The following is a 12414-nucleotide window of genomic DNA, read 5'->3' as shown; positions in this document are numbered from 1 at the left end:
CCCACGGTCCCTTCTGGATGCTGCACCCCTGCTTAGTGGAAGAGGGTGCATGGCCCCCTGGGGCTTCCTGACAAGCCCCGCGGGTTGGGGGTTAGGACTTTAACACTCAACTCTGGGGGAGGAAGGGTTTCCACCAATGTCCAGGGTGGGAAGAAAGAGAGCCTTCCGGGCCTCTTGGTACATGAAAGAGGATGCCGCCCTGCGCCCCAAAACCCTCCATCCTGATACCACTGAGTACTAGGATTTCAACAGAGGAACAAGGCTTGGGGGGCCCAGACTGGAAGCCCTGTGCCCACTCGGGCTGTCATCCTAGTGGCTGGCAGGGTGTCCTGCCCCCACCCACAGCCTGCTCAGGCACTCACGCTGGGCCTGGACCACAGCCTCCGGCTTGCCGCCCCTCTTACACACGGCCTCCCCCTAGTGGGCTTTCTCCTGCTGTGTCCCCGTCTGGCTCATTTGCCCCTTGTCTTCCTGCTGGAAGGGGAGCCCCCTGAGGGGTCCTCAGGGAGGGTGGGAGGGAAGCTCAACTCCTGTGGCCGTGGCCAGGAACCTCTTCCACCAGGAGATCGCGGGGACAATGACACGGAGGCTTGGTTGGGGGAGGGAAGAGGACAGAAAGAGGTTTGACGGAAAATCAGTCCCTGGATCTGCCCCACCTTCCAGAAAAGCAGCCCTACCCCTCAATGGGGTGGCAACTCACTGGCTCACTTATTCATTCACGTATCCTCTTAGTGGTGTCGGAACACGGAGCCTGAGGGAGACTTTATTTGAACGTTCCTCAGTCACACCTGCTCACCCTGCTGGACCAGCCCTCCCATCAGCGCAGGATGAAGCAATGGGGAGGAAGCCACTGCCCTGCAGAGGGGCAAGTCAGTCCTGCAGCTTGCCAGGGTACACCTCAGCCCTGTCCAGTGGAGGCCCCCGGTTCACGGACGCGTAGGACGGCTCCGAGACGCCCAGGGACCTGGGGACAGCCTCCTGTGTGATCTGAGAGTCATGTGTCATATCCCCGTCGGCGGTGCCCATGTCTCTGCCAGAAAAGTAGAGAGAGGATTAGAGCATGGCCGAGAACCCAGACTCCTCAGGGGCCCAAGACCTAGACAGTGCCTTTCCAGCAGCTTAGCTCAATCCGCAGAAATTTCTGGAACACTTACACCTGCCTTGCCCTGGGAATAAGGAATGAATCATTTTCTGAGCTTATTATGAGCTGGGCAACAGGAGGTTCTGTGTCCCCAAAGAGCCAAGACTGCAGAGACAGGGGCAGCATCAGACACACGTGGAGTGCTTGGGTCCAAGTCGCAGGTCTACTTCTGATCCCAGCCTTCTGCTGATTACAACAGACAGTGGCCACACCGAGTCTTGGTGGGCAGCCCTGGAAGGCTGCAGGAGGAGGAGGCAGATAATCCAGCTCTACAGGAGCATAGGAGCCGGGGGCACTGAAAGGCAGGGCAGGTGTGAGATGGAGAGGGCCGTGAGGGTCTGGGGTTATGGTGCCAGGTTTGGGCCAGACCTGAGTGGGGATGGCAGCAGGTAGGCTGTGCTCACAGGGCGGGGCCTCGGGTGCCCAGGGGAGGAAGGACAGGAACGTGCGGGCGGGAGAGCACAGCTCATGTCACCCCTGTGCTGAGTGCAACGCTGCAGTGCCACCTCGTTTCTTTGCCCCCCTCTACCCCGTTCTCCCAGCAGATCTTCAAAGCCCTCCCCCTCTAGCCTGACTCCTCTCTCTCACGGAGGGAGATGCTTCAGGCAGCACCTGCCCTGTTCTCCTTGGAATCCCGCACCTCCTGCCTCCTCGGGTCCCCTGGGACCCCAGCAGCTCATCCCATCCTCCCCGGAGGCCACTCTAGGACACTCCAGGATATCTGAGGTTAGTGGAGGGGCACTAGTCCCGGCTCTAAGAGCTGGCCCCACTGGACATGACCATGGGCCTCAGTTTCCCCTCTTGCACATCATTGAGTGGTCACAGTGACCACGCAAGCCACGGCCTGAGGATTCTGCAGAGCCAGTAGCATGTGCCACTGTTCCTGCTGTCCAGACGAGCACGCTGAGGACAGAGCGATGGTGGAGGCTGCACAGGAGCTGACTCTGATATGCCACCCAGCCTGGGGCCAGCTGCCTGACCCTGCCCCCGCCAGCTCTCCCCGGGACCCCCAGTGCCCCCCTGATGGTACTCACAGGAAGCTGAGGAGCACGGCACCAGCAAAGCCCAGCAGCAGGAAGAAGGGCAGGGAGCCCAGGATGGAGGTGATGACAATCATGGCCCCGCTGCGGCGGCCCGGCCACGTGTCGATGGCCGCGTACGGGGTGGCTGCAGCGGGGACCCCGCCCAGTTACTCCCAGACACTGGGCCACCACGCTCCCCTCTCAGGGACGGGCAGGGGGCCCCTGTCTGGAGCCTAGAAGTGGTGACACACCCCACTCCCCCACTTTCTTTCCCATGGCTTCTTGCTCCGTGAGACCGCTGGCATCTTGTGGTCAGGGGGATGGGAGGCAGAAAGCCAGGGATGACAGACCAGCGGCCTGCTGAGCATGGCCAGTGGGCTCCGGACCCGGTTCCCCTCCCGAGGCAGTCACCCTTCCTGGGGTGCATGGCAAACCACTGATGGGTGCCACCCAGAGCTGGCCACGTCCCGGATGCTGCGTGATGCAGATGCCTGCAGGCCCCCACCCCACCAATCGACCCCTACACTATGGAACTGAGGTCCCTCGGCCAAGATGACATGGGTTGGCAGGCCCCAGGCCAGATCCATCTGGTCCCAGGGTGCTGGGCCTGACCCTACCCTCACAATTCCCAAAGGGAATCCTGCAGGGACACCTGAGCAAGAATTCTTGTACCCATTTCTCAGATGGGAAGACTGAGGCTCTGCTGTGCTCACAGTGTGAGAAGTGGAAAGTGGACATGGACACACATACACACACACACACTCAATCATACACACACTTTAATCACACAGCCACACGGGGCACACGACAAACGCTGCCCTTACATCCATTCAATCACGCACACACTCTCGGACGCACAAACACAGCATACATGCTCTGCATCCCCAATGCCTCACACCAGTCGCAGGTGTGAGCCCAGGCACAACCTCCCAGAGGCCTGTCCACGCTCCTGGGTGAGTGCGAGGAGGCAGCAGGCTCTGCAGGGAAGTGTCCCTGCCCCAAGCCCCTGGTGTCGGGGCTGAGCACGGACCACCACAGCCCAGGGTCAATGGCCAGGATGCTCTTCATCCACACCTCGGGTTGTGGGGGAGGTCTCCCCGGTGGGCCCCGGGCTCACGTGGTACCGGAGGTTATACAAGGGGCCAGCGAGGACCCTGACAGGACGAGCCGTATCCGGTACAGTTCACTCTAGTTTCGGCCCCACCTGCCCGGTCAGGCTGCCTTCCGTGCCCAGCACCCCTGGTCTGCAGGACAAGGAGGCAGGGGCAGGAGAAGTATCCCACGATGCATTCTCGCCCTTGAACCCCAGGCCAGCATGAGTCCAGGGAGACTTTTGGCAGTGACACGCCTGTCCTCCAGTGGTCTGCCTGGCCCTGCCTTCCTGCGCCCCCAGGAGAGTCACCCCGCCTTGACTTACGCCAGTTGGTGCTAATGGGGTCCGACCACAGCGTCTGGTCCTGCACCAAACCTGTAGACGTGTTGACCAGGACATACTTGAATCTGGAAGGAGATGGGGTGAGGCTGACTGTCCACACTTGCCCCTCGCTCCAGCCACGGGCAGGTGGGACGGGAGGATGGTGGGGAACAGGGTGGGGCTGCCAGGAGGAGGAAGTGCACACAGCTACCAGCTGGGCTCTAGGTGACAGGACAGGGCAGGGCTGGCCACATGTGACCCCTGCACCCTTCCCCAGCTTAGATGTCACCTGCTCCAGGAAGCCCCCAGAGCCAGTGCAGCCCTGATGATTAAGCTGCTATGCCTGCATCTGGTAATGGGCGCCGGCTCAAATCCCAGCTGCTGCATGTCATGTCCAGTCCCCTGCTGATGCTCCTGGGAAAGCAGTGCAGGACGGCCCAAAGCCTTGGGACCTTGGGACCCTGCACCTACAGAAGAGACAGGCTGAGCGCCAGGCTTTGGCACCCAGCCCTAGTCACTGTGGCCATTTCAGAACGAACTAGTGGATGGAAGATTCTTTCCTTCTTTCTATACTTGAAATATATAAACAAATCTTTCTAAAAAATAATAAAGACCCTGAAAATCTGTTGTGGAGCTAGAACTGCAGCCCAGCAGGTTAAGCAGGCTTCAGCAACATCAGCATCCAACATCAGAGTGCTGGCTCAAGTCCCAGCCGCTCCATTTCTGATCCAGCTCCCTCCTCACGCGCCTGGGAAAGCAGCAGAAGACGGCCAAGGTGGGTCCCTGACGTCCAGTGTGGGAGGCCAGAAGACGGCCAAGGTGGGTCCCTACGTCCAGTGTGGGAGGCCAGAAGACGGCCAAGGTGGGTCCCTACGTCCAGTGTGGGAGGCCAGAAGACGGCCAAGGTGGGCCCCTGACGTCCAGTGTGGGAGGCCTGGGGGAATCCAGGCGATTGGCTTTGGTCTGGCTTCACCCTATTGTGGCTGTTAGGAGACTGAACCAGCAATGGAAGAGCTCTCTCTCTCTCTCTTTCTCTCTCTCTCTCTCTTTCTGTCTCGCCCTCTGTCTGCATTCCCAATAAATAAAATGAATCTTTAAAAATGACAACAGCTCAGGCCTGGTGCAGTACCAGGTGGCTAAAGTTCTCGCCTTACAATCACCCGAATCCCATATGGGCACCGGTTCATATCCAGGCAGCCCCGCTTCCCATCTCTAGCTCCCTGCTTGTGGCCTGGGAAAGCAGTGGAAGACAGCCCAAAGCATTGGGACCCTGCAACCACATGGGAGACCCAGAAGAAGCTCCTGGCTCCTGGCTTTGGATCGGCTCAGCTCTGGTCTTTGTGGCCAGTTGGGGAGTGAATCAGCAGATGGAAAAGCTTTATCTCTGCCTTTCCTTCTCACTGTATATCTGCCTTTCCAATAAAAATAACTAAATCTTTAAAACTAATGATAATAATTCCGGAAGCAGGGCTGTGGGCCCCTCATTCTCAAAACACAATAGGCTTGTCCACAAAGTCCGACAGAACTGGCTTTGAGACCTAGGAAGTGGCAGGGTGTTCCTGTAGTCAGGGCAAAGCCAGAGCCCAGGACTTGTAGGTGGTTCCGTGACAGGAGGGGCCCTTGTCCACCCCGTGGCTGAGGCCCGACACGCCCTCCAAGAGGATGGCAGGCGGGCAGGGCTCTGGGACCCAGAGATCCCACCAAGCTTTCTCTGTAGCAGTCGGAGCAGGTGCAACCCCAGGCCAGGAATGAGCTGAGGGCTTCGGATACAGAAGATGCTCCTGGAATAGGTGTGCCACGGGTCAGAGACCTGCTGGGGATGGCCAGGCAGCAGAGGGGCGCCCTGCAGCAGGGGGGGAAGTGGGAGATTGCACCGGGGGAGGGGAGGCCTTCTGCAGGCTTCAGCTCGTGCTGGGCCACACTTGTGGCAGAGATGGCATAGTTACTTCCTGTAAAATGAAGGGTTTTGACTGGTGACCTCCACACGTGACCAGGACCCTTACGCCATGCGTGGTGGTCTCTCCCTCAGATCTCAGTGAGGCAGAGCACTGTGACAGCTAGGGGCCCCCTGGGCATGCCCCCACTGCCCCAGCACGGGGTCGGGGACTCTGGACAAGGGTGTCTACTCCCACTCTGCCCCTGCAGGCTCTGGGGGAGTCAGGACTGGGACTCGGCTGCCGCCTGCCTCTCCAGCAGCACCACAGCTTGCACCCACCTGTATTCCGTGGCTGCCGACAGCGGTGGGTTGCAGAGGCCCTGGAAGTTGGGGTCCCACAGGCAGGTGCTGTTGCCACCCACCCTCACCAGGTACGTGTTCAGGATCTCCGAGGCCTGGGTCACGTCCCCGACGCCAGCCAGGTTGGGCAGATCGCTGCAGGGGATCAGTTCAAAGACCGTGGCCTTGTAGGGACCTGTCCGTCCACCCAGGGTTTGCTGGAACGTGGAGCCCAGCGGGGCGTTGGAGCTGTCCTGCACCGAGGCATTCGCCGCTGTGGAGGCAGAGGCTGCAACTGAGACTCCTGCGCACTCCAGCTCAGACTCAGCCACCCCGAGCCTCCCCGCAGCCCTGCCCAGCGATGGGCACTACGGTTCCACAGGCATACACCCCAGCTTTAGACACTGCGCCCCGGCTCTCAGCCACCACATCGTGTCCTGTTCCTGGACTCCACTCCATCCCCCGGCAGAGACTGCTGTCAGGCCCAGCTGAGCGACACTGGGCACCCTGCCCGACCTCTGTGGCCCCCAGTCCTCTGAGAAAGGCACAACCCCCTTTGCCCTACCTGCAGGGAGCGCCCAGACAGTGTTTGTTTGCTGAAAGAACAAAATGATGCCAAGTGTGGCATGGTGAACAACCAGCTGCTGGAAATGTCAGGGTTGGTCACCATACCCTGGAAGCCCAGATTCCTGCCAGGGAAGGGTCACAGCTGGGCCAGGAGAGCAGGTCTGAGCAGGTCTGGATGCCTGAGCCACTTCGGGGAGCCACCAAGGGCTGGGGCTCACAGAGTCCTGGGCACCCACCCCCCATGCTGTGGTCCAGCCTGCTGCCTGCAGGTGTGCGTGCTGCTGTGGTTAGCACAGGTCCTCGGTCACCAGTGCATGCCTGCCGCCCGCCTCCCAGCCCCTGCGTGGCTGCCCCTCCAGGGCGGCCCACGGCGTGGAGGTGAAGTTCCCCACTCTGCCACCTTCTTTCCCACTCTGCCACCACAGCAGCCCGGGTGCAGCACCGCCCATACCTGAGTCCACCATGACGTAGAGGTAGACGTGGTAGGTCCCATTGAGGGGCTCTATGCCATCAAACATGCACAGCGGCTTCTCCAAGGCCACCGTGGTGAGCGTGGGGTTGTTGGTGACAAAGGTCACGCTGGCCAGTTGAGGCTGCAGGTTCACAGCTGGGGGAGGCAAGGAGGACAGGAACCGACCCCTGACCAAGCTGTCCACGCCCCAGCACGCTCTCTCCTCTCCCCATCCCCCATCAACTCTGCGTGCCCTCTCTGCGAGTCAGCCCCTAAACTTGTGTTCATCCAACACAAGTTCTGGCTACACCGGCAGAACCAAGGCAGTTTGGTCACACTGCTGCCCTCTCCTCCTCTGTGGGTGGTCAGCTATTAAGAACTTCCTGTCAAGGAGGGTGTTGTGGTGTCGTGGGCTAAGCCACTGTTTGAGACATCCTCACCTCATGTTCAAGCCCTGGCTCCTGCTTTTAGTCTAAGTGTGCTGGGATGACTCAGTGGCTGCTGCAGGCGTTTGAGAAGTAAAACAGCAGCCGCGAGATTCTCACGTACACCCTCCTATTACTTCGCCTTTTAAATAAAGTCTTAAAATTGCCTACGTCTCTCCACCCATGGATCCCCAAGAAAGGAATGCTGGAGATCATTAGTGTTAGTAAATAATATCAGACAGTCCCAAGGCCAGGAGGCGAAGTCCTTTTCCAGAGGGGACTCGATGAAGGACCCCATGGAAAGTTTCTCCCCCAACAAAGCTCCTCCTAGTTCCCCACCCGGCTTACCCGAGCCAAGCCTCAGGCAGCCGAGGGCCAGCAGAGCCCAGAGCGGAGGCATCGCCTGGGACCAGCCGCCGGCCTGCAGGAGAAGGAGCACGCACTCCTGGCCTCCCCCGCCCAGTGCACCTGCCAGCACCTGGCCCTCCCTGGCGCCCCGCCTCCGCACGCGCTGGCCAATCCGTGGCCTCAGTGGAAGGCATAGAGCAGCGGGGCTCCACTGCCCTGGGAGCAAATGCGTCCGCGGGGATTGCCTTCCCCTGAGCGCTCCCACAGCTCCCACTTAACGAGGCCTCAGGGACCACACATCGCATCTTGGAGTCTGTTTGCACGCGGTAAAATGGTGAGGAGGGTCCCCACGGCACTGGGCCGGGCACACTCTGAGGTCTAACAGGTGTAAGTGGAGAGGCCCTGGGTGGAGCTGTGCTCAGCAGACCTGTGTCCACGAGCCCGGGATGCATCCTGCAGGAGGGAGGGAGCAGGGTTTGAATGTGCCCGCTTCCTGCTGGGGGCATTGGCCCAGAGCGAGGGGCACCTCTGTTGGACCAGGTGGTCCCTCCTAGCGCCTGTGCTGTCTAGGACGGTGAAAGGAGCGCAGAACCTCCTTCCTGAGTGGGATTTGAAGTAGAGGAAGGTGAACTCTGCAGGTTTCCTTTTTCTTTTCTTTTCTTTTTTTTTTTTTTAATTAATAAAAGGGAGGTCGTTATTATTTGAGAGACAGACTGCCACTCCCCAATGCACAGCGCCCCCCAGTGTCTACAACAGCAGGTGGCGAGGTCAGGAGCCCAAGCTGCACGGAACCCACGGCCTCTAGGTGGGAAGCTGGCATCTGATCATTGGACATAGAACAAATCCATGAGGCAATCCTGATTTCAAGAAAAATGTTTCCAAAGAGAAGGACAAGGGAAAATTCTCCTTTTAAAACAGCCACCACTTTAACAGAGGAAACCTAAGTTCCTGGTTCTGCAGCTGCCGTGGCAATGACCACCGCAGCCCAGAGTCGCCACGGACACCGGGAGCCAGGCGTGCAGGACCCTGGGACTGCCCACACTTTGAGTGGCATGTGACACACGGGGGTTGCAGCACCAGGAAGGGGTCCACATCAGATACACAGTGTCCCCCCAAACGCTTTAACCTGCAGCTGGCCCATGGAAACAAACACAGCTAAGTTAGAAATGACCCCAGATGGGGTTCCTGGCTCTCAGCTCAATCCTGGCTTAAACCCAGGCTTATCTGAAAGGCAGAGTATCTTTCTGTCTACATCTCCTCTCCATGTATCTGCCTTTCCAATAAAAATAAATTTTTAGGAAGAAGGAAAGAAAGAGAAAAAGAAAAGGAAGAAAGAGAGAGACAAAGAAAGAAAAGATTTATTTAGCAGAACCAGCGCTGTGAGGCAGCCAGGCAAAGCCACCACTTGTGGTACCACCACTGCAAGTCTGCTCCAGCTCCCTGCTTGTGGCTGGAAAAGCAATGGAAGATGGCCTAAGTTCTCAGGCACCCGTCACCCACGTGGGAGGCCCAGGGAAAGTTTCCCGTCTCTGTCTCTGACCTGCTTCAATCCCAGCCCCAGCCTGGGCCCCTGGGGCCAGCTGGGAGTGAACCAGCGGCTGGAAGATCGCTCCCTCCCTCTCTCTGTAACTCTGATTTTCAAATAGATCTTTCTGGAAGGACAGAATGGGGTAGGGAGAGAGACAGACAGGGATTGTCTCTCTGGTGGCCCAGTCCCTAAAGGGCTGCAATGGCCAGGGCTGGTCCAGGACAAAGCGGGAACCAGAGCCCCATCTGGTATCCCAGGGGTCCCAGGGGCCGGAGTACCATCCTCTGGGATGCTGGCATTGCTGGTGGTGGTTCAATCCCTGCCTGACAATGTTGGCTTGTAGGTATTAAATGTCTGAATGTGACAGTTCTATTGTAGTTCTGTATCACTGGGGTGATGTGGCTGAAACAATGTGACATCTATAGGGGAGAGAGAGAGCGCACATGCTCAGGACACGCAGACTGTTGGTGGCCACCTAGAGTGTTCACTGTCCAGTCACTGTAGTTATATAATAAACGTGTTGGGGTGTGGGGGGTATTCTGTGCTCTTCCACGCTGGCGCCGTTTGCCTTTTTGGGCCTTAGCTCCCCCTGTGTAGAGAGGGAGGTTTTTTGGGGGGGGGTAGGTACTCCCTGGTGAGTCGAGTGGCTGCTCACACACAGAGGCCGAGGAGGCCTGTCGGGGCTGGGGCTGAGGCAGGCAATTTCCACGATCCACCCTCCACCAAAACCTGTTGGTGAACCTGGAGTCTCTCTTCAAGTTTGGCTCATAAATAACCCCTAGTGAGAGGCCCTAGCAGCCCCACACATTCTCTTATGAGAAAAACAAACAAAACCTCCTTCTATCTTGCGCTTTGCTCAAATATGGAGAGAGCATCGGGGGCGGGGGCGGAGGGGAATGTTAACAGAATAACCTGCAAAGGCTCAAAAAAAACCCACTTCCCGCAAAGACCGAACAAAATTCAACAAGCCTTGGCTGTCTAACAAGTCTCCAAAGACGGTGGCTTTCCGCAGTTACTGCAGCAAATTCGCCGGGAAGAACAAGGCTGCCACCGGCGGAGGTCAAGCTGGTGGTTAAGCAGAGCCCTGCCCTCCACGAGCCTCCAGGGAACATGAAACTCTTGATCCAGAGCCCAGACAGGTTTCCCAGGAGAGGCCTGACCTGGCAGGCAATTTCCATGGCCCACCCCATCAAGTTCCACTGTGGCGAGCTTGATCTCGTGTGTCTCAGGAGCCGAGCCTCTGGAGCTGAGCCCACAGGAAAGGAGGAAGCCGGAGTCTAGGGCGCTGGCCCCTGCCCACCTGCCAGCCTGGCCTGACTCAGTGTGGCTCCCGGGGTTCCTGGGCTCCCCGGGGACCCCAAGGGCTGTGCCGCCATAGGCTGCCAGCCCAGCCTGGTCTCACTGGGGCTCCCACGGTTCCTGGGCTCCCCGGGGACCCCTAAGGGCTGTGCCACCATAGGCTGCCAGCCTGGCCTGGTCTCACTGGGGCTGGCAGCCCTGGCCCCTGTCCCAGGCCCCAGTCTTCTCCGGGAAGATGGGGTATTGCAGCTGCTCCCTGGTGGAGTGGAGCGATGAGTTGCTGCCATTCACTGTGTGACAGTGTGCCAGGGCTCTGGACCTGAGTGCTGGGCAGTGCCAAGCTCTCCCGTAGCCCCTAGGCCCTCACTGTGCCGCCCCCTGGCCCAGCTGGGCTGGTCACTTCTATTCCCGCTCAGTCCCTCTCACCTGGAATCTGATCTCTTGAGAGTTGGAGGGAGGGGAGCAGGGGTGATGATGCTGCAGCCTAATGGGTTAAACTTCAGCCTGTGACACCCATATCCCATATGGGTGCTGGTTCAGGTCCTGGCTGCTCCACTTCTAGTCCAGTTCCCTGCTAATGTGTCTGGGAAAGCAGCTGAGGATGATGGCCCAAGGGCTTGGGCCCCTGCACCCACGTGGGAGACCCTGTGGTTCCAGGCTTCAACCTGGCCCAGCCCTGGCCATTAGAGCCATATGGGGAATGAACTAGTGGATGGAAGATCTCTCTCTCTCTAGTTCTGCAAGGTCCCTCATCTGCCGAGTGCCTGCTGTGCACCAGTCATGCCAGTGTCCCCAAGTGCCTCTGGAACCCACCTATCTGTTCCTTTCCCAGCTCGCCACCACTACCCACTACCTGGCATGCTGCACTAGCTCTCTAGGCATGCCATGCGCTTGGCAGCTCCAAGCCTTGAGAAATGTTTATTTGCAAGATCTCTTAGCCACTGGTTCACTCCTCAAAAGCCCACAGCATCCAGGCCCTGGCCAGGTTAGAGCTAGGAGGCCAGGCACTCCGTCCTGGGAGGCAGGGACCTAAGTACTGGAGTACTAAGTACTGCCTCCCAGGCTCTGTGCTTAGGAACGCAGAGCTGGGGGAGAACAGGGCTGCCACCAGTGGTGGAGGTCAAGCTGGGTGGTTAAGCAGAGCCCTGCCCTCCACGAGCCTCCAGGGGCCACGACACAGCTGCCCCACCCCTCTGGGCCTCCCAGGGCCCCCAACAGCCTTTCACCATGGCTGCGCAGCTCTGCACCTGCTGAGCCCACCACCTGCTACAGGCATGTACAACCTACCGTGGAGATCACCCATATCCAAGACCCGTTCCGCCCCTCCTCTTCCAAGAAGTCTTTCTTCCCTCTACGACTTCCTTCACAACCTGATGGTGTCATGTGGAGTGTGCATCTCTCTCCCCAAGCCCACCCAGAGCCCCTCCAGGAACTGCCTGCAGCTCGTGTCCATCAGTGCTGGATGAATGCATTAGTGGGTTTCCTAGACTGTAAGTAGAAGGTGTTGGATCTGTCTCGGCTTGCATCCCACAGGCATCTGGGGAGGAGTGACAGTGTGGTGGGAGCAGACAATGTTCCTGCGGGGAGCAGGCTCCTGCCAGGGGATGCTCCTGGGGGGAGCAGGCTCCTGCCAGGGGGTGCTCCTGAGGGGAGCAGGCTCCTGCCAGGGGGTGCTCCTGGGGGATCAGGCTCCTGCCAGGGGGTGCTCCTGGGGGATCAGGCTCCTGCCAGGGGGTGCTCCTGAGGGGAGCAGGCTCCTGCCACGGGGTGCTCCTGAGGGGAGCAGACAGGCTGGCTGTGGGCTGTGAGCCAGGTAGAGGGGATAAAGGGGGTCCCCGAATCGTGGCCCAAGGCATAAAATGGTGGAGTGGTGGTGGTGTTGGGGGGGGTGCTGTTACAAGCAGAGACCAGGGTGGGAGCTGCTGGTCTGGGAGGATGACGCTCTGGTGCCCAGTCTCTGGGCGGGCATGGGTACCTGGGGACACTCAGACCCACTGGGTGTTG

At 59.1% G+C, this 12414-nt stretch overlaps 1 protein-coding gene across 2 annotated transcripts; it reads right to left on the bottom strand.

Moving 5' to 3' along the window:
* Positions 1-870: 870 nt before the first annotated feature.
* UPK3A (uroplakin 3A) lies at positions 871-7635 on the bottom strand. 2 transcript variants are annotated; one of them, XM_040991553.1, is made up of 6 exons: positions 7584-7635; positions 6805-6966; positions 5793-6066; positions 3581-3663; positions 2176-2308; positions 871-1030 (listed from the first exon to the last, which is right to left on the bottom strand). In XM_040991553.1, exons 1-6 carry the CDS (start codon positions 7633-7635, stop codon positions 871-873), a joined length of 864 nt encoding a protein of 287 aa, XP_040847487.1. The 2 variants fall into 2 exon arrangements, with proteins under 2 accessions (XP_040847487.1, XP_040847488.1); XM_040991554.1 differs by lacking the exons at positions 3581-3663; positions 5793-6066 and having other exon boundaries at positions 6811-6966.
* Positions 7636-12414: the final 4779 nt, after the last annotated feature.

The sequence above is a fragment of the Ochotona curzoniae genome, unplaced genomic scaffold (assembly GCF_017591425.1).
Source record: "Ochotona curzoniae isolate NIBS_2020 unplaced genomic scaffold, NIBS_Ocur_1.0 contig_1014, whole genome shotgun sequence".
NCBI classification, from domain to species: Eukaryota; Metazoa; Chordata; class Mammalia; order Lagomorpha; family Ochotonidae; genus Ochotona; species Ochotona curzoniae.
Note: the sequence above shows the minus strand (reverse complement) of the source record. Positions and strands in the feature narration are given on the sequence as shown.